General features: G+C 45.6%; 1 protein-coding gene across 9 annotated transcripts in view; it reads left to right on the top strand.

Annotated features, from left to right (window-relative positions):
* Window positions 1-24499, top strand: part of DENND1A (DENN domain containing 1A) — a 342814-nt gene that overhangs the window by 204923 nt on the left and 113392 nt on the right. For all 9 annotated transcript variants that reach the window (XM_061604516.1, XM_061604517.1, XM_061604515.1 and 6 more), the window contains one exon: window positions 13956-14001. In XM_061604516.1, the coding sequence (XP_061460500.1) occupies window positions 13956-14001 (46 nt within the window). The remainder of the gene's footprint in view (window positions 1-13955; window positions 14002-24499) is intronic.

Genomic DNA, 24499 nt, shown 5'->3' with positions numbered 1-24499 from the left:
CAATCTAAACAGATTTTAACTTTGTCACCTTAAATAAGCTTCTGTGGCTCCTGTCATTATCCACAAATGCCATGAAATTGGTGTCTGGCTGGTAATTTTATTATCTGGTTCATGCATTTTAAAAAAGCGAAGTGCTTGTGTGTGTCTGTGCACAAGTCTGTGTGTGTATAGAAAAGCTCTCCGGTGTCTTCTGTGTAAGGATAACTAGCATTCTAAGTGAAGTGTCAGGAGCCTGAAACGTGTAAATTTCAAGGAGGTTTGTTCCTTTGTGGATGATTTAAATGTTAAGTACATCCCCGTGTTGAAGAGACACGGAAAGGAATCTAAAAACTATTATCTCCTGGAGAAATGAACCTTCCATCCCACTCCTTGCGCAGGAAGGGCCAGTTCCCAGTCATTTGCACGGCCAGCGGGTGCCCTTTCTCTGCATAATGGCCTGCGCCTCTGTAATTAACACACGGAGGGAGGCTGCCACTGCCAGCTTTGCCTTCAGGTGCTCGCTGCTAGGAATTGTCAGAGCAGCGGTGTGTGGCCCCAGGGCTATGATGCGGGGTCAGAAGATGAGGGCCCGTTGACTTCCCAACAAAGGCGCACTAAAAGGGGCCAAGCACAGGCCTAGCATTTGGAGAATGCAGGTGTGTGCAAGCAGGGCCCAAGGGCTGGAGCTGGCCTGTTGCAAGTCTCCTCTGTCCCAGGAAAGCTTCTAGGAGAGCTGAATGGCTGAAGCGGAGAGGGTGGGGGCGGGGGGAGGGAGCACAGAAGTGAATGAGCCAAACAAGCAAACTAGAAACATAGCTAGAAAAACCCTATAATTACCAGGAAGAGTCTAATTGCACTTTTGCAAGCACAACAACTGATTACCGTAGGCTGATGTGAACTTTAATTAGAGCGATAATAGCACACTATACTTGTCTGAATAAATCAATTTGTGTGCCATAAATACGTTTCCCCCCAAAATAGCTTCATCTATTTTTTGAAGCGGTGGGAATGTAGAGAAGGTGCTTTTGGCCACGAAATGGCGATCCGTGTGCCTTATCCTCGCTGCTCTCCTCTCTCGGTCTGGGGCTTTCGGAGGGAGGGAGGGGGCTGCGTTCCACAAATTGGATCTTTATTATTTCTTTCTTTGTCTTTGGGTTGGGTTGGGATTTTTAACCTCTAGTTGCTGTTTGGTTGTTTTCTTTGCAGCTGTGACACGAGAAAGAAAAGAGCAAAAACAAAAGCAGATGGTGGAGATAAAATTTAAGTGACTGAGAGTTTTCCAGCTAGATTTGTGCCGCTTTCACCTCATCAGCTTTTATATATACAGATGGCATCAGTTGATGGTCACTTGATGCTTTGGGAACTGAGGCATTAGATCACCAAAAGAGGACCAGTCCACTCCCTCTTTTCCCAGCTCTCTGAATTTTGGCCAACAAGTTACCCATCTGAGGTGTGTGTTTGGGTGCTTTACTTCTTTTGTGCTGCCCCCCCCCAGCTCCTCAGGGTGCTTAAGAGATAGTGCCAAGCTATTGGCTTGCTCTTATGTGCCCTGACCTCGGGCTGAAGCTCTCCGTCATTCTCGTTCCCATTTCCTGGTTTGAAGCAAGCCATGAAAGGAATGGGGAACATGGCTGAGGATCCAGCCAGGCTCGCCCACATAACCGCCTGATGCCTTACACCCCAGCCCAATCACGGAGGTCTTTGGGGGAGTCTCTGTTGGTGGTCCCCCATGGCTCAGACGCACAGCTCACGACGAGTAGAAGCCGCGGATTCAGTGTTGCGGGCCCAAGCCTGTTGGAGCTCCCTCCCAACTGATCCTCAACAGGCAACCCTCCTTGTTGAACTTCAGGCCCGTGACTAAAAATTTCGTCTTCCAGCAGGCATTTTAAGGTAGTGTCTGGTTTTGTGATGATTGTATTGTTTTATTTTATGTATGGCTTGTTTTTATATACACCACTTATATGCAAATGATTAAGTAGTATATAAATGTCATAACTGAATAAATGACATCAAACTATGGTTTGACATTATGTCTAAACCACCCACCCACCTCAATATCCCTATTTCTGTCTGTAAAGGAAACTGTTCAAGAGCGTACAAGGTTCCTGCATTCTTCTGAAAATTAAGGACGCTTATGAGCAATACTAACATGACCAGAGCCAGTGTCATCCGCAGAACTACTTTGGAGTGACTCAGCGCATGCAGATGAAAGTTTGCACAGGCATGTAAGGGGATAGCTATCACACACACAGCAATCTCTTAATTTATGGCCCAAGTATAGCTCAGGAAATCTTGGGCGGTGGGGGGCTGTTTCAGTATTTTCCCTAGAGCATCTCTCCACCGCCCACTCTGGTGAATCATATATACATATAAAGATTTGTTGCCACTAGGTACGTGTCAATTTGCAGGGGTGTTCAGGAGATGAGGAAGTACCCTGTGGAATCCACACCTGGTGGGTTTTGGTGATGCTGTTTCTTTTTAATGTCTGGATCTGCACTTGTCTTTTCCTGAGTGGCTGCAGATTCCCTTTAAGTCAGTTTTTAAAAATACTTTTTTGTCCTGAACAGCAGTATTTTCCTTTGTTGCACTTGAGCTTAAAATCTCTCTTTAATTTCACCTGCCAGTTTTCCAATTAGTGGCTGCCCACCTCTAGGGAGAGTAGTTAAAGAGGTCTCTAGTCAGCCAGAGGAAAAGAATTAAACTAATTGTAAAAATGTGGCTGTAATGAATGGGGCAATATGTTGCCATTAAGTCCACAATATCCATATTCATGCTTACTGGCTCCTTGGGTTCTTCAGCATTTAATCATCATTCTCCCATTACTACATTCTCATTGAGAAGTGGCAGAATGCAGGATATTAATGGCCCGTTTCTTCAATTCCAAAGGCCCAAGCTGTGTTTTTGCTTACATGCTATGTGTATTACAGAAATAGTGGTTTTTACACTTGGCCCTGGATGGGTTTTGGCTGCTGACAAACAGCCTGAAATTTAATTTTTTGCAGTCATCGCCTATGAGGAGCTCTACAGCTGATGAGTGGTAGAAGTGGATGGCACATGCTTGCATTGTGGGACTAGTGGCTGAGGTTCTAAAGCCACATCAAGCCCAAATTTTTAATGCTCCAGCAACAGCCACATTGAGTGGGTTTCCTCTCCACCATCTCACTGTGTCACAAAGAGGATGCCATTAGAGGAAGGCAGTGGTAAACCACCTCTGAATACTGCTTACCATGAAAAGCCTATTCATAGGGTCGCCATGAGTCGGGATCGACTTGAAGGCAGTCCATTTCATTCATATATCTATGAAAAGAGAGAGTCATGAGACTCGTGAGAGCCAGTATGGTGTAGTGGTTAAGGTGATGGACTATGACCTGGGAGACCAGGGTTCGAATCCCCACCCAGCCATGAAGCTCACTGGGTGACCTTGGGCCAGTCACTGCCTCTTAGCCTCAGAGGAAGGCAATGGCAAACCCCCTCTGAATACTGCTTACCATGAAAAGCCTATTCATAGGGTCACCCGTAAGTCGGGATCGACTTGAAGGCAGTCCATTTCATTCATATATCTATGAAAAGAGAGAGTCATGAGACTCGTGAGAGCCAGTATGGTGTAGTGGTTAAGGTGATGGACTATGACATGGGAGACCAGGGTTCGAATCCCCACCCAGCCATGAAGCTCACTGGGTGACCTTGGGCCAGTCACTGCCTCTTAGCCTCAGAGGAAGGCAATGGCAAACCCCCTCTGAATACCGCTTACCATGAAAAGCCTATTCATAGGGTCACCCATAAGTCGGGATCGACTTGAAGGCAGTCCATTTCATTCATATATCTATGAAAAGAGAGAGTCATGAGACTCGTGAGAGCCAGTACGGTGTAGTGGTTAAGGTGTTGGACTATGACCTGGGAGACCAGGGTTCGAATCCCCACACAGCCATGAAGCTCACTGGGTGACCTTGGGCCAGTCACTGCCTCTTAGCCTCAGAGGAAGGCAATGGCAAACCCCCTCTGAATACTGCTTACCATGAAAAGCCTATTCATAGGGTCACCCGTAAGTCGGGATCGACTTGAAGGCAGTCCGTTTCCATTGGAAAGGTAATGTGTGGCACAACAGATGTTTTCAGACTATAACTCTCATCAGCTCCAGCTAGCATGGCCATTGGTCAGCAGTGATGAGAGCTGCATTCCAGCATCACCTGCAGGGTCGTAGGATAGTCACCCCTGCACTAAACTGTTGGGCCATCTGGTGGCAATACAAACTGATCAGCACAGCTTTTTGGAGTTTGGGGCAGCACTGCTACTTGGTCCTTTAACTGCTGGTTGGGGAACCTGTGACCTTCCAGATCGGGGTGGGCAGACTTTAGGCTTTTTGGATCTGCTTTGTTTTTATTCAGCCCAAGATCTACCAATGGGAGCCAGGTACAAAGAATCATAAGAGCAGGGTGCTCCTGAGCATATTCTGGGCCTGGGAATGTGCTTTCAGTGCCAGAGCAGAATGGAGCTCACTGTTTCACAAAAAGGCCTCTTCTGGTTAGCTTCTGCAGCAGACCCTTGTCATCATTCAGTGCTCTGTCGTCTCTATAAAGTGTTGAATTTAATGCCACATTTTATTTCACTTCATATATATTGCTCTTTTTTCTACATAAACTGTACTCAAAGCAACATACTTTATTTATTTATTACATTTATATACCTCCCCATAGCCAAAGCTCTCTGGGTGGTTTACAAAAATTAAAAGCATTGAACATTAAAAACAAATATGCAGTTTTAAAAACCATACAAAGTTTAAAGCCATGAAGTACAGATAACAAGGTAAAAGACTTGGGGTCAAAGCTCAGCACATGCTGTTAAAATGCCTGGAAGAAAAGGAAAGGCTTGATATACCAAATTATATACATACCAAATTATTAGAATAAGCACTAAAAATTATGTAAAACTACGCTCAAACAGTGAATGGCATAACACTTTTTAAAAAAACAGAAGAGAAAAGTTTTATACATCAAATGTCTGTCTGATTTATTTTTTTTTGCATTTTACTACCTGCCCTATATTTATTTATTTATATAGTCAGGAAAAGGGAGCCTAACGGATCTCTCCAGGGATGGAGTGTCAGAACTATGTTGCTGACCACTGGCTTTTTGATTTAAAGAAAAAGGAAAAAAATGTGCGCTGTCTCTGAGCTCAAGGTGGCTGGGGACGAACAGGGAAGGGCGTTAACTGAGCTTCTCAGAGGCATCTGCTGGCAGCAGCCAGGGACAGGGATGGGCTTGGGTGGGTTCTTGGGTGATCCAGAAAAGGTAACCCTCATGTTGTTAAGCTGTGACAGTGACCTGCCATGTGCCCCAGGAAAGTGATAGCAATGTCATCCCCCATCCACTCATTCGAAAGAAAGAGAAGTCGAACCTTTCATGGCTCCTATGTGACTATAGATCTACCCTCCTGCACTTTTCCATTGCCCTGCTTTAAAGTCATTTAGGCCTGCAGCCACCCAAACATCCTGCGCCAGTGAAACATTTCATAGGTTAACGATGTGGTGCATGAGAAGCACTTGTTCGTGTCCTGTCAAGAGGGATGAGGAGGAGGGAAAGTAGGATTGAAATGCTCCTCTCACTGATTCTGCCTAGATTAGCATTGCCTTCTGTTGGGGCAAGAAATGATGAGCCATTCTAGACTTTGTACTTTCCCTAAGAAGTTGCACAACAATCAGGCTTGTGTAGATACTATTATTAAAGAAGGTTTATATCCTATCTTTTTGTCACAAGGTGCCTAAGATGGCCCATTAAATTTTAAAAAAAGGATGATGGGGATAATGTATGGCAGCTTTTTCTAGCAGACCATAGAGCCAATAATTGCAATAAATGCAAATGACTTGCAGTTTTGACCGTAGTGAAGTCTGGGAGTCCCAAGTGCTTCTGGGAGACCACTCCTTTGTAAAGCAGCTGTGATACTCTGTTGTTTCAAGAACACCACAGAGAAGTGTCACACCTTAAAAACCAAACAAATTTTTTATCATACAAGTTTCCGTGGACTGGATTTCATGATAACTTATGCCATAATAAACTGGGAAAAAATCTTATAAGGTTGTCACAAGACTCTTTGTCAGGACTGGCCTAATGCATTTTGTTGCCTGAGAAAAAGGACAAGATGACGCCCTGCTCCACATAGAGAAATCATTTGTACTGGCAATTGAATCTTTCTTCAACCCTGGCAAAGAGAGCCGGTTCACCCACTGCATGCAAAGTCAGCGGGCTAGCTTAGGAGCTGCAGGGCAGACAGAGGGGGACCTTATTTATGTATTTATTATTTGATTTATATCCCGCCCTTCCTCCCAGCAGGAGCTCAGGGCGACAAACAGAAGCACTAAAAACACTTTAAAACATCATAAAAACAGACTTTAAAATACATTAAAACAAAACAACGTTAAAGACAAAAAAGCTTTAAAAACATCTTTTTAAAAAGGGTTAAAAACATAAAAAAACATATTAACAAGCAATTCTAACACAGATGCAGACTGGGATAGGTCTCATCTTAAAAGGCTTGTTGAAAGAGGAAAGTCTTCAAAAGGGCCCAAAAAGTTAGCAGAGATAGCGCCTGCTTAATATTCAAAGGGAGGGAATTCCACAGGGTAGGTGCCGCCACACTAAAGGTCCATTTCCTATATTGCGCAGAACGAACCTGATAAGATGGTATCTGCAGGAGCCCCTCACCTGCAGAGCGAAGTGGTCAACTGGGTATATAAGGGGTAAGACGGTCTTTCAGGTATCTTTGTCCCAAGCTGTATAGGGCTTTGTACACCAAAACTAGAACCTTGAACTTGGCCCGGTAGCAAATGGGCAGCCAGTGCAATTCTTTCAGCAGTGGGGTGACATGTTGGCGATACTCTGCTCCAGTGAGCAGTCTCGCCACCACATTTTGCACCAGCTGCAACTTCCAGACCAACCTCAAGGGCAGCCCCACATAGAGCGCATTACAGTAATCCAGCCTGGAGGTTACCAGTGCGTGGACAACAGTGGTCAGGCTATCCCGGTCCAGAAACGGCAGCAGCTGTCTTGGGTGTTTTTGTTTTTGTAAATGATGATGTCAGCCTTGCACACTCTCCTAGTAGAGCATTCTAAGGAATGTCTGCTTATTCCAAGAACCCACCCCAAATACAGAGCTGTCCCCCCCCCCTTCACCACTTAAATTCTCAGGATTTGATTATTCACCTCATTGGGTGTTTGAATAACCTCCACTGGAAACCATTGTGCATGAAATGGTAGAAAAGCCTGCTTCGTGATCTTTGATGGTTCAGTCCTTTCTGTAAGTCACCTGCAGTCATCAGTATTTGGTTAGGACATGCATGTGAATGGACAGGTAGTCCCAAGTTTGGAAGCCTCAGGTTGCTGGGATGGAGTCATGCTTTCTTTTGCACTTAAGTTCTTTCCTTGTCTCTCTAAGGTTCTTTGTGTTTCACAGTATCTTATGAGTCTTTTGATTTTGACATTCCTATTAAAGATTTCATGGTCCCTATTGCATTTCTTGATTAATTGAAGAAGACTGACAGATCAACGCAAAGCAGTTAATTAAGTTTTACAGATCTGACTGCCCACTCCATGGAACCCCTGGTCCTCCTTGTGACAGGATGCCCATAGCAGAGGCCCAGTTTTTATGGAATTGTGAACTCTTCCTGCTCTTTTTCATTATGCTTGCCGAGGTTCACAAGATGAGACATTTGCAGTCGTAAGACTTCCTGCCGAGGTTTAGATTTTGTATTCTTGACATTGAAGCTGTCGTGTTGCCGAGTCTACTTAATTAGAAACACATTTCAGCTCAGTGTCTGCTTCTGAAGCAGGGCTGGCAGCCCAGCCAGCCACTGGCCCGGGGAAGCCCAGAGGTTTTGTGCAGCTACAAAAATGGCTTATAGCTTTGAGTTGAGAATGGCCTGGCATACTGCGTTTTAAAGGCGCTATCTACCTTTGATCCTTATTAGGAAAAGGCACCGAAAAATATCCTAGGGTGTGAAAGAGATTCTACCTAGTTCTTGATGCTTGTTGGCTGCATGTTTATTTTCTTCAGCCTGCACATTTAGTGACTCAGCATGCACTTTAGGACATTGCAGAGGAATTTGGGGACAGACGCTCCGGAGACAGCAGCTTTCTTTCAGAGAGGGCTTCTCAAAACATTTTGCTAACAAACTAAAAATCCCTAGGCCAAAAGATGACCAGGCTGAGGTTCCATCGCATAATGCCAAGCTGCCCCACTAGATTGGCAACCCTGTCTAAATGGCCTCTTTCTGAAGGTGCAACTCCTGCATCTGCTCTTTCGGAAATATAATCTCATTCTCGCGTTTGTGTGGCTGTTCAGCTGGATCGTGATCGCTGCCTGTTACTTGTAACGGAAACGTCTGCATCAGGGCCCCGGATGGGAGCCAGCACAGGAGGGTTCCATTGCTGCAAGACTTGGGCCAAAGATCGTCCTGCCTGGGTTCTGCTGTCACGGTCTTGTGTTCATAGCTGCCTTTGCAGTAGTCACACCTACTGCACACTCTTGGTGCAGGGGGCACAAATGGGAAGCCACACTTGTGCAAAGACTCAAATAATTGCAAAGGTGTTTTTTTTTTTTTTTAAGAAAACGTTTCCAGCAATAGAATGAAATCCTGCACCTGGATTTTATCTGCCTCCCATTTGCCTTGTAGCACCGTATGTTATTACTTAAGTGTTTAGCATTATGTTATTGCCTGTGTTTTAGTCAAATGTTTAATATGTGAAGTGGTGGTTTCCTCTCTGTTTTCAAAGAGGACTTAGCTGGGAAAGATCTGCCACAGCCCATCAGAGTTGATCAGCCTTTCCCATCCATAGGATACCCTGTTGTTGCTGGACTACATTTCCCGTCATTCCTAAACTTGGCCATGCTGGCTAGGGCTGATGGGAGTTCAGCAACATCTGAGGACCCAAATGGTCAGGAAAGGCTGGAGTAGACCATCCTGGTTTTGATGAATCAGTGGTGTAACTTGACCATTTTGTACTTTTACATGTTGCTAATCAACCAGGCTATGGTCTGAAGGCACATAAGGCCAGCTCTCTGCTGAAGCTAAGCAGGATCAAGTCTGGTCAGTGCTTGGATAGGAGACTGCCTGGGAACCATATGTAAGCCACCTTGAGTTTCAGGAAAAGAAAAGCGGGGTATAAATGTAAAAAATAATAATAATAATCTTGGAATAATATCTTGAGTTCCCAGGTGCAAGCATCTGATTTCTTAGAGGTGACCAAGCGCTCAGGATCACCAGCTTTGGTTGATGTCTTGCCAGCACCACTTCCCCAAACTCCGTTAAGCCTATTCTTCTCTGGTTCCTGGGACCTTTAAGACCTGTGGGGCTGTCTTGTTTTGTATGCAAATGCTGGTGACTCCCCTGAGGCCTGAGCATCAGGTGACTTGCGCACAGAAATAAGTATGATGCTGAGCTTTTTTCACCTGGTAAGAGATTCCTCTGTTATTTAGGATGCTTCTAGATGGGGGCAGTATCTTCTTGTTCCCACACACCAGTGGGTGGCTCTTGATGGAATGTTTCTGTGATGGCCCCTCAGTAACAGTTTCGCCACCCTCAACTACCTTTAACCGTTCTGGTGGTGCATGCAGGTATTTCTAAACCTGTGCGCACAAATTTTTTTAAAGAGTTACCCGTCATTAGTCATCATGTTGCATGACAGACATAATGAAGGCTTGTGCTTTTGGGGAGGTTGGGAGAAAACATCCATGTTCATTTGATGCTTAAAAAAAACCCCAACAATACAGAGATATTTTGCAAGTCTGATACTTTTGTTGTTGTTATGTGCCTTCAAGTTGATTTTGACTTATGGCGACCCTATGAATCAGCAACCTCTAATAGCATCTGTCATAAACCAACCTGTTCAGATCTTGTAAGTTCAGGTCTGTGGCTTCCTTTATGGCAGCCTTTCCCAACCAGTATGCCTCCAGACGTTGTTGGACCACAACTCCCATCAGCCTCAGCCTGCATTGCCAATGGTCAGGAAAGATGGGAATTGTGGTCCAACAACATCTGGAGGCACACTGATTGGGAAAGGCTGCTTTTTGGAATCAATTCATCTCTTGTTTGGCCTTCCTCTTTTTCTACTCTCTTCTGTTTTTCCCAGCATTATTGACTTTTCTAGTGAATCATCTTCTCATTATGTCCAAAGTACAATAACCTCAGTTTCTTCATTTTAGCTTCTAGTGATAGTTCTGGTTTAATTTGTTCTAACACCCAATTATTTGTCTTTTTCACGGTCCATGGTATGTGCAAAGCTCTCCTCCAACACCACATTTCGAATGAGTTGATTTTTCTCTTACCTGCTTTTTTCACTGTCCAACTTTCACATCCATACATAGAGATTGGGAATACCATGGTCTGAATGATCCTGACTTTAGTGTTCAGTGATACATCTTTGCATTTGAGGACCTTTTCTAGTTCTCTCACAGCTGCCCACCCCAGTCCTAGCCTTCTTCTGATACTTAGCGATACTGAAATTCTGATAAGAGCTCCTGCACAAGACCTGTATATTAAAAATACTTTTTTTTAAAGTCCCCATGTATGTACTGCAATTATAGTCTGAAAGGTAATTTCCCACGTGTCGAGATCTTGAGAAAGTAGCTCCTCCAACCTGGGAGGTCAAAATTCCATTGAGCCTTCAGCATGAGACAACCAGTGGAAATAAGTTATGGCGTGCATAACCGAGACCTGGGTGGGTGATATAGGAGGAGTCGCCCTTTCCCAGCTTTGCCCACCTGGGTATACGGTTCAGCATTATGGTAGAGCCGAAGGTCGGGGAGGTGGGGTTGCTGTGGTCTATAGGAGTTCTTTCTCACTCACCAAGCACCCTGTACAGGTGACGACTGGTTTGGAGTGTCTCCACCTTGCGCTGGGCCAGAGAGACAGGTTGGGAATTTTGTTGGTGTACCGCCCGCCCTGCTGCTCAACAAATTCCCTAACTGAGCTGACAGAGGTAGTCTCGGAGATACTGTTGCAGTCCTCTAGACTGTTGGTACTGGGGGACTTCAACATCCATGCGGAGACTGCTTTATCTGGGGCGGCTCAGGACTTCATGGCGTCCATGACAACCATGGGGCTGTCTCAGTTTGTTACTGGCCCGACGCATGTGTCGGGACATACCCTTGATTTGATCTTCGCCGCTGGACAGGGAGATGGTGATCTGGAGGTTGGGGGTTTTTCATCTACCCCATTGTCATGGACAGATCATCGCTTGCTGAGGTTTAGGCTTACGGCGACCCTTTCCCTCTGCAAGGGTGGGGGACCTATTAAATTGGTCCGCCCCCGGAGACTAATGGATCCTGAGGGTTTCCAAAGGGCTCTGGGGGATTTTCCGACTGAGAAGACTGGCGCTCCTGTTGAAGCCCTGGTTGAACTGTGGAATACGGAGATGACCCGGGCGGTTGACACGATCGCTCCCATGCGCCCTCTCCTATGTAGAGCTCATATAGCTCCATGGTATACCGTGGAGCTGAGAGCGATGAAGCAAGAGAGGAGGAGGCTTGAGTGCAGATGGAGGCGCACTCCTGACGAATGCAATTATGCCTTGGTAAGTGCCTGCTCTAAGCGATATACAGCAGCGGTGAGGGCAGCAAAAAAGAGATATTTTGCTGTCAGTATTAAGGCATCACTCTCCCGCCCAGTGGAGCTTTTCAAAACTGTACGAGGGCTTTTACATCTTGGCCCTCGGGATACTATAGACTCATCTGTAGCCCGCTGTGATGAGTTCGCTGGACACTTCCAAAATAAGATCGCTTGCATTCGTCGGGACTTAGATTCCAATATTATAGCAGTTGGATCCAATGAAGCATCCAGATCACGGTCTTGTCCTCTTTTATTGGATGAGTTTCAGTTGGTGCAGCTTGAGGATGTTGACAAGATTCTTGGACTGGTGCGTGCGACCACGTCTGTACTGGATCCTTGCCCCTCTTGGCTGGTGAAAGCTGGCAGGACTGGAACCGCCGGCTGGGCCAAGGAGGTAATCAATGCCTCTTTGCGAGAGGGAGTGGTCCCTGACTGCCTAAAAGCGGCGGTGGTGAGACCGCTCCTGAAAAAACCCTCCTTGGACCCAGGTAACTTGAACAATTATAGACCTGTGGCGAATGTTCCGTTCCTGGGCAAGGTTCTGGAACGGGTGGTGGCCGGCCAGCTCCAGGGACTCTTGGATGACACTGATTATCTCGATCTGTTTCAATCCGGTTTTAGGCCTGGGTTTGGTACCGAAACAGCCTTGGTCGCCCTGTATGATGACCTTTGTCGGGAGAGGGACAGGGGGAGTGTGACCCTGTTGATTCTCCTTGATCTCTCAGCTGCTTTTGATACCATCGACCATGGTATCCTTCTGGGAAGGCTCACGGAGTTGGGAGTTGGGGGTATTGCTTGGCAGTGGCTCCGCTCCTACTTGGTGGGTCGTCAACAGAAGGTAGTGCTTGGGGAACACTGCTCGACACCCTGGACTCTCCATTGTGGAGTCCCACAGGGATCGGTACTGTCCCCCATGCTTTTCAACATCTATATGAAGCCGCTGGGTGCGGTCATCAGGAGTTTTGGAGTGCGTTGTCACCAGTACGCTGATGACACGCAACTCTATTTCTCCTTTTCATCTTCCTCAGGTGAGGCTGTTAACATACTAAACCGTTGCCTGGCCGTGATAATGGATTGGATGGGAGCTAACAGACTGAAGCTTAATCCAGACAAGACCGAGACGCTGTTAGTGAGTGCCTTCTCTGCCCAGATGGTGGATGTTCACCCTGTTCTGGATGGGGTTACACTCCCCTTGAAAGAACAGGTTCGTAGCTTGGGAGTTCTCCTCAACTCTTCCCTGTCTCTTGAGGCTCAGGTAGCCTCAGTGGCACGGAATGCTTTTTACCATCTTCGATTGGTAACCCAGCTACGTCCCTATCTGGACAGTGACGACCTCACCTCAGTCGTTCATGCTCTGGTAACTTCTAGATTGGACTACTGCAATGCGCACTACGTTGGGCTGCCCTTGAAGATAGTTCTGAAACTACAGTTAGTCCAGAATGCAGCGGCCAGATTGTTGACGCGGACCAGAAGGTCCGCTCATATAACACCTGTTCTGGCCCTTCTGCACTGGCTTCCTATTTGTTTCCGGGCTAAATTCAAAGTGCTGGTTTTGACCTATAAAGCCTTACACGGCATGGGACCGCAATACCTGGTGGAGCGCCTCTCCCAATATGAAACTACCCGTACACTGCGCTCAACATCTAAGGCCCTCCTCCGAGTTCCATCTCATCGAGAAGCTCGGAGGGTGGTGACTAGAAATAGGGCCTTTTCAGTTGTGGCTCCCGAACTATGGAATGGTCTCCCTGATGAGGTGCGCCTGGCGCCGACGCTGCTATCTTTTCGGCGCCAGGTGAAAACCTTTTTATACTCCCAGGCATTTTAAAGTGTATTTTACAGTATTTTAGCATTATTTTGTATTTTTGACGTTGTTTGGTTCTTGTATTGTTTGTCTGTTTTTGGTTTTTGATTCATTGTACTTATTGTATTTATATATTGTACTTGTTTTTATTTTATGTACACAGCCCAGAGAGCCTTCGGGCTTAGGGCGGTATATAAATTAAATTAAATAATAAATAAAATAATAATAATGAGTGTGCTCGTATCATTTGGGCTGGCAGAAACAAAGTGCCAGGATTGTGCTCAGGTGAGGTGAAAGCAGAAGTAGCATGAAATGTCACTGAATGTCAGCATACACATGATCTGTTGCCAACCCCCCCCCAAAATGTGCTGATGAGTGTCCATACCAGCAGTGACTGCAGATGTATAATGAGTTATTTTTACTAACTGGATTCTCCATGGTAAGAAGAAATAAGATAAAATGTAGAAAGAGAAGAAGACAGGGTCACATTTCTATGATGACATCATGTGGACAGCGCAAAGTGGCTTCCGATTTTCTCTCCATCAGACTAAACCACCTCTTTCTATTTTCTTGCAGCGCTCCGATGCCCTACCTCATAGGAATACATTCAAGCCTGATGGAAGTAAGTTCCTTCTCTGTGTCCTTGATTTTCGCCCAGAATGGGATGGGTTCTTAGGACTTCTGTTTTGACTGGCCTGGTTTCATTGGTTTGTTCATTTTATTTCAAGCACTTTTAGCTTGCTCTTCAGCTGAAAAGTCTCCTAGAGCAGGGGTGGAGAACCTCTGGCCCATGGGGCCAATAAAGTCTGCCGGCCTTCTCATCTGGCTTGCCAGACCATTTTGACCAAGCCATGGCCACCTCCCTACACCTTATAACACATCTGATGCCAGCTGTGGGGCAGGTGAAGTTGCAACTGGCCCACAAAGGGGTTTGCAGGCACCACTGATCAAAGTGCCTTTACTAGGCATTTTGAAGACCTGATTATCAGCTGATCGTTGGAGTTTCAAAGCACAGCAGCACAAGGGTCTCTGCAGGCACTGAGAATCAGCTGATGGTTGCTACTTGAAGAGAGTCCCCTCTGGGAAATACCTAGTGCAGCTGAGGGGTCTGGAGCAAGTCTTTTGTATTCAAAGTGTGTCCTGCAGCATTTTGTATACAAAACTGCATTCTGTAGAAAGAAAAATATGCTCCGTTTTTAAACACAGCATTTTAAAAAAAATTTCCAGAGGAATCAGTTTGTATTTAAAGTGCTGAAGGAAGCGCTTTGAATATAAACTGTTTTCTTTGCAGAGGGGAAAATGCTCCACTTTTAGGACCATTTTTCCCTCTGCATAGAATTCAAGGTGGCTCCCTGTAACCAACAATCAGCTGACTGGCGGTTACCAGGAGTCTCTTTGAAGGTATGCTTCAAGTGCCAATCAGCTGTTTGGTGATGAAAGCGTGCCTTCCAAAGGAGGTTGCTATAACCACTGATCAGTAGTTACAGCGACCTCCTTTCAACTTTGACAGGTATCAGTCACCTGAAGTGTTTATGATGTCAGGTGACAGAAGGGTGGTTCTGCCTATCTGTCACAGTTGCCTGTGGGGGGCGGGTGGGAGAGATAAGGATCTTTCCCAATGGCAAGAATCAGTTCCCTACCCCTGTTCTAGATTGTAAGCCCTTCTGGGCAGGGATCTGTCATTTTATAATTTGAAAAGTGTCACGTGCATGTGTGGCACAATATAAATGATAACATTAAAAAATGTTTCTCCACTTGCAAGCAAGCAGATTTTATTCTATTTTTAATGAACACCACCATGACAGAATTTCAGCAAAAGAAAGTCTTTTAGCCATTTACTTCCTTATTCAAAACAAGAAAACAAAAGCGCAGACACACACTGAAAGGTACAGCATTATGGAAAGAGGTAAAATACAAATAAACATAACGGATGGAACTGGTTTACACTTACACAAAAGTTAGTTAGCCAAAAGCTAGAAATTGCACAAGTACATCCTTTTCTAGATGCATTACATTTCAGATGCTTTTCCAAAGCTGCTACAATGAATTTTGCTGTTCGTTTTCATGGCATACCTGCTCTTATTGAACAGCAAGTACACAATGAGGAAAGGTTGGAGGAACTTGGCATGTTCAGTCTGGCGAAGAGAAGGCTGAGGGGCGACATGATTGCACTCTTTAAGTACCTGAAGGGCTGTCACATAGAGGAGGGTACAGATTTGTTCTCTGCTGCCCCTGAGGGTAGGACTAGGTCTACTGGTTTTAAGTTGCAGGAGCGTAGATTCAGATTGGACATTAGAAGGAACTTCTTGACAGTAAGGGCGGTTCGGCAATGGAACCGACTGCCTAGGGAGGTGGTGGGATCCCCTTCGCTGGATGTCTTCAAGCAGAGGCTGGACAGCTATGTGCGGGAGATGCTCTAGCTGTGGATTTCCTGCTGTGAGCAGGGGGTTCAACTCGACGGCCTACAAGGCCCCTTCCAACTCTATGATTCTATGATTCAATGGTTAGATTTCCTTACGAATTTTGGCAATAATGGGAAAATACCTTTTTACATCTCACACTCCAATAAGGAATGTGTAAGATCCTCCAAAACTTCTGCATTACAAGTGGCAAACTCCATTATACCGTATCAGAATTCTCCTACCATGTTTCCACATTGTCGTGATCTGTTCATAGACCACACCTGAGACTCGCTTCCTTTGTGTTTGTTTATTTGCTTATATTAAAATTTGCATCCTGCCTTGCTAAGCAAAATGCCCATACAAGACAGCTTAGAGTATCTTAAAATAAAGCAAGATAAATTATATTCATACAATAACGAACAGCAGCAAAAATATAAGAATTTTTAAAAAGCCAAAAGAAATGCATGCTGAAATAAAAGCTTTTCATTCCTGCTTAAAAGCTGTCCTTTAAACCATTAACAATTTCAGATATTACTTGAGATGCAGCAAAAACAATAGAAGGGCAAGGAGCTTGGAAAATGGGGAACCAACATAATTATTTTCTGGTCCTAGCTTTAAGGATGTAGACTGGTAGCCTTTCCCAATCTGGGTCCCCAGAAGTTGCTGGATTACAATTCCCATCATTCCTGAGCATTGGCCATGCTGGCTGGGGCTGATGGGAGTTGTAGTCCAGCAACCTCTGGGGACCCAACAGTTGGGAAGGGCTGGTATAGAGTGTTGCTTAAATGCTCTCGCTCTTGCTCTCTTCCACAGAGACAAATTATTATTATTATTATTATTATTATTATTGTTGTTGTTATTATTAATTATTCAATTTCTATGCCGCCCACAGCCAACGGCTCTCTGGGCGGTGAACAGCATAAATTTAAAATACAATATAATAAAATCACATATCAATACAATCACATATCAATACCACACACATAACAAAATTCCAAAGACTAAAAACATATTACATAATTGTTCTTGTATACTAAGATGTAATAAATATACTAAAAATATTAAAATATTAAAATGCCTGGGAAAAGAGGTATGTTTTAACCTGGCGCCGAAAAGAGAGCAAAGTTGGCGCCAGGTGCACCTTGTCAGGGAGACTATTCCACAGTTCGGGGGCCACCACTGAGAAGGCCCTAGATCTTGTCGTCATCCTCCGGGCCTCTTTATGAGTCGGTACCCGGAGGAGGGCCTTTGATGTTGCACGCAGTGTACGGGTAGTTTCATATCGGGAGAGGCGTTCCATCAGGTATTGCGGGCCCGCGCCGTGTAAGGCTTTATAGGTCAAAACCAACACTTTGAATCTGGCCCGGAAACATATAGGTAGCCAGTGCAAATTAAAAGTAGGGAATGCCATGCAAGCTCTATAGCAGCCTTTCCCAACCAGTGTGCCTCCATATGCTGTTGGACCACAACTCCCATCAGCCTCAGCCAGCATTGCCAATGGTCAGGAAAGATGGGAATTGTGGTCCAACAACATATGGAGGCACACTGGATGGGAAAGGCTGCTCTATAGCATTCACCCCTCCTCCCCAGTTCCTCTTGCCATTCACAGTATTCATTTATGGTTGTTGCCTTCCCTGCTTTCAGTGATGGGAATCGCCTCTCCCAAGCCATATTTGTGAGTCTTTACAAATACTTGTAAATAGCATGTAGCCCCCTCACCCACCTCCATGTTTTAGATAAGAGCACTTTGCTGTGTGGTTTTTCAGCTCTGGTGTACAGGGATGAGCACACGGTATTGCGGTAGTCGATCTAGAGCGGGAGCTGCAATCTCCCATGTTCAGTGTGTGTGTGTCGATTTCTACATGTGTGCTGTGCTCTTCAGTTAGCTTACAGTGGCATCAAAATGTTGCATTGCCCAAGTGTTGAACTTCAAAGTAACCCGTTTGCTGCTTCGCTGTAGGTTATCCCTAATGGCTCTCCATTTTGACTTGCTTGTTTTGTATCTTGCCCTCCCTCTGCTGAGTTCAGAGAGGCTTTTGTATACCCAGTTCACATATAATAAGCCAAACCATGGTTTAGCGTGAATGCATAGGCTCCTGGAGAGAAGATTGTTGCTGCTTTGCTCCTCCAGTCCTGTTGCTACTCTGCCACTGTGAGCTAAGCCATGGTTTTGCTTAGCATGTCATCTGGACCTAGACTGGTGTTTTTTCTTGCTCCATGCAAACCACGAGTTGTAGCTAATGTTTGTTCTACCGCTTACTGTTTGTCAGGAGTGAGACAAACCATGAGCTCTGGTTCAAACAACACATGGCTTAGTTCACAGCAGCACAGCGGCAACAGGACTGAGAGAGGAGCAAAGCGGCCACAGGCTCTTCTCTAGGAGCCCATGCATTCACACTAAGATGTGGTTTGGCTTAGCATTATATGCAAATTGAGCATATGTCCCAAGCTCTCTGTTGTTGTGCTTTAAACACAGAATTACATTGAGTGGTGACAGCCCTGCTTCTTGGCTGCTATTTCATGAAAAGGAAAACTCTGAGCATGTGGCATTTCACCCTCACATGAGCGCTGAAGTTTTATTAAAACAATTGCCACATAGGGTGAGCAAGATCCATCTACTTCACTCTTCTGGCACCAACAGTAACCAGCTAGATTTCCCCTTTGAAGCTCAATATCAAGACAAGGTCCTGTTGTCCAGTAATCAAAGAGAGGAGAATGCTTCTGAACGGGGCGGCTCCATGTCTAGTTGCCATAGCATGGATGTATATTCCCTGTATATTCGGCTAATCTTTTTTAAAGCAACATGGGATGGCATTGTTAAGGGACAGGCCATAGCTCAGAGTAGAACACATGCTCTTTGGGCAGAAGACCCTAGCATCTCCAGGTTAAAAAGGACTAGGTGGCAAGTGACAGCAAGAGAAGACATGTGAGTGCTTGAGATCCTGGAGAGCTTCTGCCAGCCAGACCTGACAGTATTGGGCTAGGCTAGGCTAGACCAACAAATAGTTTGACCTGCTGACATAAGGCAGTTTCCTATACTCAGTGGACGTCTCAAATCCAGTGGCAGTGTAGGTCAGTGATGAGTTGGGTGAAGTGCTTCCATTTTGTCCAGTCTCCCAGTCTGTTTCCAAAGATTCCTAATACTTTCACAGAGTGACACAATTCCTGTCTCTCTCCACTCCTCACAGCGGATAATTTTATACACCACTTACAGCCTTACTCTGTTTCTCAAGCTTGGTGCTCTGTCTCACCCATAACGTGGAGCCTGGTGCTCTGTCTCACCCATAACGTGGAGCCTGGTGCTCTGTCTCACCCATAACGTGGAGCCTGGTGCTCTGTCTCACCCATAACGTGGAGCCTGGTGCTCTGTCTCACCCATAACGTGGAGCCTGGTGCTCTGTCTCACCCATAACGTGGAGCCTGGTGCTCTGTCTCACCCATAACGTGGAGCCTGGTGCTCTGTCTCACCCATAACGTGGAGCCTGGTGCTCTGTCTCACCCATAACGTGGAGCCTGGTGCTCTGTCTCACCCATAACGTGGAGCCTGGTGCTCTGTCTCACCCATAACGTGGAGCCTGGTGCTCTGTCTCACCCATAACGTGGAGCCTGGTGCTCTGTCTCACCCATAACGTGGAGCCTGGTGCTCTGTCTCACCCATAACTGAGCTGTTTTGCTCACTGGATTAAATTCTGCTTTCTGTGTTATCAGTCGCACTGCTCAGAATTTTGAGAACTCTTGCTCCAGTCTTCCCCCATTTCCTCTTAAATGGGCCATGTAGAGAGTTCCTCGGCTCGTTTTTATGTAGGCTCTGTGCTGTGAATCCCTGTCTGTATTTTCCATCTCTGTTGGAAATAGGTAGACTTCAGTTTAGTGTTTAGAATCACTTGGGACCGCTGTAGGAGAGTGGTTCACCTGCTAATGCAAGCAGACAAGAGTATATTTGAGGGTTAAAATATCAAACATATCCATAGGTTGTTACATTTAATTTGCTGTGACTGGAAGGTTCTCCAGTGAGATAAAGTAATCTCTGTTTTTGATCCAAGGGCCTGTTTCTGATTTACAGCCCCCCTTCCCCCAGAGTAGAATAAATGGAGCTTTGCACAACTCCTTATTTTCTAGGGTTTCTATCATCACCTAGTCAGTCATTCTATATGACTGCCATTTAGCCATCCGTAAAGTAACTTCAAAGGAGAAGGAAAGTTTATAAGCCGCTGCGTAAGCGAGGTTGTGTCCCGTTGCACGAGTAACAGAACACTAATTGAATTCATATTAAGAAAGAATAAGTGTTTAGCATTGATAAATAGCCAGTAGATAAGAGAATCAGAACATCTCACACTGAATTGCCTCTCTGTGATTGTTGTTGGCCAAAATTGAACCTATTTACATTAACAGCTTAACGTAGCTGGCCAGAGTATCCTTACTTGACCACAAGTAAGATGCTTATTCAGCAGTCATTTTTAATGAAATATTTATCTTGCCATTCCTTGAAGGAGCTTGCACCAGCACCCATATGGTTCTCATGTGGTCTCCCAAGACCACTCCTGTTGAGTATGAGAGATGGAACTATTTCAGGTGCCTTTCAGACTTTCTCTGGACCAAATTGAGAGCCTGGCCCAACAGCGGTGTTTTTAAGAATGGCCAGAATTAAGCACAAATGGCTCTGCTTGGGTGTCATGTGACACATCATTTGTCATGCTTGTGACCACTGCCAGCCTGGACTTCAGAAGGTGTTTAGGCTCAGACTTTTGGCAAGGAAGGGTGTTCAGCCGTTGAGAGGCAGGCTGCACAGATCTTCTTCATGCTCTTTCCTTTCAAAGGTAATGAAAGTACGTGAGGCCCAAGCTATTTGGGGTTATAAACCAACACTTTGACAGTGACATGTATCCTAGCCATGGTCTTTAGAGAGTAGCATCAGCTATTCTTACAGGGTCCTAAAGTAGTGTCGCAGAAAGTGGCCATAGCTCACACTTTGGGTGCAGAAAGCCCCCAGCATCTCCCCCCCTCTTTACCGAAGAGCTTTACTTGGAGAGCTGCTGCCAATGGAGCAGAAAGCACTGAACTATATGGACCAAAGCGTTGGTCCTATATAAGGCAGGTTCATATATCTTCACCAGTGCCATGTATACCATGCACCAGTGGTAACACAGCCTTGCTTCTTGTGATGTAGAAGAGCCAGGGGACGAGAGCAGACGCTTCCTTTTAGGAGGGTTTCCGTGTCTTGTCATTGTCCGGCAGTTCAGTGGCGGAAGCAGACTCGAACAGCAGCCCCTCTGCCGGCTGCTGCCTTTTTGCTCTTGCCTCAGAGCCCTACAGAGGGGTTTGTCCCTGTCAGCAAGCTGTAGCTGTCAGCGATAAGTATTTTGGGCATCACCTGCGCAGGATGAGGAGGGGGTATCTGCACATCAAGGTTAGCTGACTGGCGGAGGAGGGTGGAAGAAGCACAGGAGGGGGTCAGAGGCCACCTGCTGGGCATGGATCAAAGGGTTCAGAGGTCAAAGAGCACTTGGAGCTTAACCATATCGGTCTGTGGAGTCGCTGTTTCCGATTGCGAACCTGAGGGCGATTTTTCATTAAGGCCTCTTTGGCGCTCTGTTAGGCTCTGGAGTAATAAAACGTGATATCCGCTGCTCCACCCCCTGGCAATCACATTGTCTGCAGCGATTTGTGGACATCAGAAGTTCACTTTAAGTAAGCCCCAAATCGTACACTTCATGTGAAGGCCAAAGTAAGTAGGACCGTAACTCAGTGGCACAGCATCTCCTTTGCATGCAGAATCATAGAATAGTAGAGTTGGAAGGGGCCTATAAGGCTATCAAGTCCAACCCCCTGCTCAATGCAGGAATCCAAATCAAAGCATTCCCGACAGATGGCTGTCCAGCTGCCTCTTGAAGGCCTCCAGTGTCGGAGAGCCCACTACCTCTCTAGGTAATCGGTTCCATTGTCGTATGGCTCTAACAGTTAGGAAGTTTTTCCTGATGTCCAGTCGAAATCTGGCCTCCTGCAACTTGAGCCATTTATTCCGGGTCCTGCACTCTGGGATGACCAAGAAGAGATCCCGGCCCTCCTGTGTGTGACAACCTTTCATGTACTTGAAGAGTGCTATCATATCTCCCCTCAGTCTTCTCTTCTCCAGGCTAAACATGCCCAGTTCTTCCAGTCTCTCTTCATAGCAGGTCCCAGGTTGAATCCCCAGCAGCATCTCTAGCTAGGGCTGGGAGGCATTCCCTACCTGAAACCCCGGAGAGCTGCTGCCAGTCAGTGTAGGCTGTACTGAGCTAGATGGTCTGATGGTCTGACTCAGTATAAGGCAGCTTCCTCTGTGTTTTCTATGTAACCGGTCCTATATTGTAAACCGCCCAGATAAATAAATAAATAAATAATATTTCCACAGCTACATTTGATCACGATGGTGTGTGGGATTCTTAGCTATAGGAAGGAGGCAAGAACGCTGTTCCTTGTGCTCAGCAACATGAAGCAATCCCTTTGAGTTTTTGCAAAGGTGACACATGGGTGAAATCTCGCAAAGTTTTGCTTGAGAAGTCAAGTCCTGTACAGAACATAAGAAGAGCCCTACAGCTGGATCAGGCCAAAAGGGGCCCATCTAATCCAGCATCACTGAGGCCGACCAGATGCCCCTTATGGGAAGCCTGCAAGCAGGAACCAAGTGCAAAGAGCACCTCCTGATGGTTCACAGCACAGCATTTCAGACCCCCTACTGGGATTTGTTTGTTTGAGATTTTCATGAGTCAAGGCCATTTCTAAATTCTTTAAATCCCCTCTCGTATTTCTTTCTCTCCCTTCAGGAGATGCCGTTGAAGTTGGCAAACTCGTTAATAAGCCACAGAAGAGAAAGGGGAATTGAGCATAAGCAACCATGGGGGTGGGATTTGGGGTGCCATGAAGGGCAGGTGGTAGATGGGTCTGGTCCATGCCCCACTGGGAAGTTCTCCTGCGGTAGTCCTGCCAAAACAGGAGCTCCCCAAGAGCTCACAGTAGTGCTCTTGTGTAGCTTCCATTCATTTTAATAAGGCTTGCACAGGAGAGCTTCGCAGTGGATGTTTCTGTATGTGGATTGGGGTGCGTGCAAGCACATGCGCATGGTTGCATGTATGTATGCGTCCACGCACGCATGCACACCATTTTTCTTTTTATAAAATACCTTGGGCTGCTCCTAAACCTGGATGTCATGTTGTGTGCAGTCTGAAGGGTATTTCAGCCACTGTGGATTCCCAGAATTGCTTTGCTTTGCTTTGCTTAGCTTTGCTTTGCTTTGATTGATTGATTGATTGATTGATTGATTGTACTTGCACTTGCACTTGTATACCGCCCCATAGCCGAAGCTCTCTGGGCGGTTTACAGCAATCAAAAACATTACAACAAATATACAATTTAAAACACATATTTTAAAAACAATTTAAAAATATTTATTTTTATTTATTTATTACATTTATACCCTGCCTTTCTCTTCATGATAGACACCCAAGGCGGCTTACATATGGTTCACAGGTGGTCTCCCATCCAGGCACTGACCAGACCTGACCTTGCTTAGCTTCAGCAGGGTGCTGGCCTCATGTGCCTTCAGACCATAGCCTGGGACATTGCAGCTGAAATTCTGTGACTACCTCCTTACCTGTTTCTGTGACAGCCAGATCTGCTTCTGCTGTCAGAATGCAGCAGAAGGCTCCCTTGTCCAGCCGTTCTGGCGGAAACTTCTGGCTTCAGTTAAGCCTTTACCTGAAGACTTTTTCTATTTTGTTGGACCTGTCAAGAGTCCTGTGCTTGCAACTGAGATTATTTTTTGTTCTTTAATTTTCCAAAGCAGGAAGGAGCCAGTCCATTGCTGTGCTGCTTCCTGGCTCTCCAAAGAAGCTAGTCTCCTGAGCTCTCTTTGGGTTTATCTGATACGTGCTAAGCAAATGACCTTTTGGTTCTTGGAAGCTGAGGGAGGGAAGGGCGGCAGAAGGCCCTTTTCCATTTTTTTCAAAGGGCAATTGCTTTATTCATAAGGAAACAATCATCTTTCAAATCGTAAAGCCACCCCACCTACAGTGACCAAGTGTGTTGCGGCTCTGTTGCAAAAGATTGGCTGAAAATTGCCGCCTCTTAAATCCTGGGCATTGTAGATCTTATTTAAAAGGCTGGGTTTGCAAAACTGAGGAAAATTGGAGTATAGGATCCAGGTAGTATTGTTCCCTCTCTAGTTTTGGAAAAGAGAAACTTATCGAAGTGCAAGTTCTCTCCATCCCTTCGTGTGATGATTTGATAGCGGAGCTCATTGTTTATGACAACGAAACCCTGGACATTTTTACACAAATGAAGATAGGAAGGCCTTACATACCCAGTCGATCACTGTGCTGTGCAGGTGAGGGCCTCCTGCAGATACCATCTTATCAGGAGGTTCGTTCTGCACAATATAGGAAATGGACTTTTAGTGTGGCAGCACCTACCCTGTGGAATTCCCTCCCTCTGAATATTAGGCAGGCGCCATCTCTGCTATCTTTTCGGTGCCTTTTGAAGACTTTCCTCTTTCAACAAGCCTTTTAGGTTGAGACCTGTCCCAGTCTATGTCTGTGTTAGAATTGCTTAATATGTTTTTTAATAATGTTTTTAACCCTTTTTTAAAGTTGTTTTTTTAATGTTTTTAACGCTGTTTTGTTTTTATGTATTTTAAGATCTGTTTCTTTGATGTTTTAAAGTGTTTTTAGTGCTTTGCCACCT

Source organism: Rhineura floridana, chromosome 20 (assembly GCF_030035675.1).
Source record: "Rhineura floridana isolate rRhiFlo1 chromosome 20, rRhiFlo1.hap2, whole genome shotgun sequence".
In the NCBI taxonomy this organism is placed as follows: Eukaryota; Metazoa; Chordata; class Lepidosauria; order Squamata; family Rhineuridae; genus Rhineura; species Rhineura floridana.
Note: the sequence above shows the minus strand (reverse complement) of the source record. Positions and strands in the feature narration are given on the sequence as shown.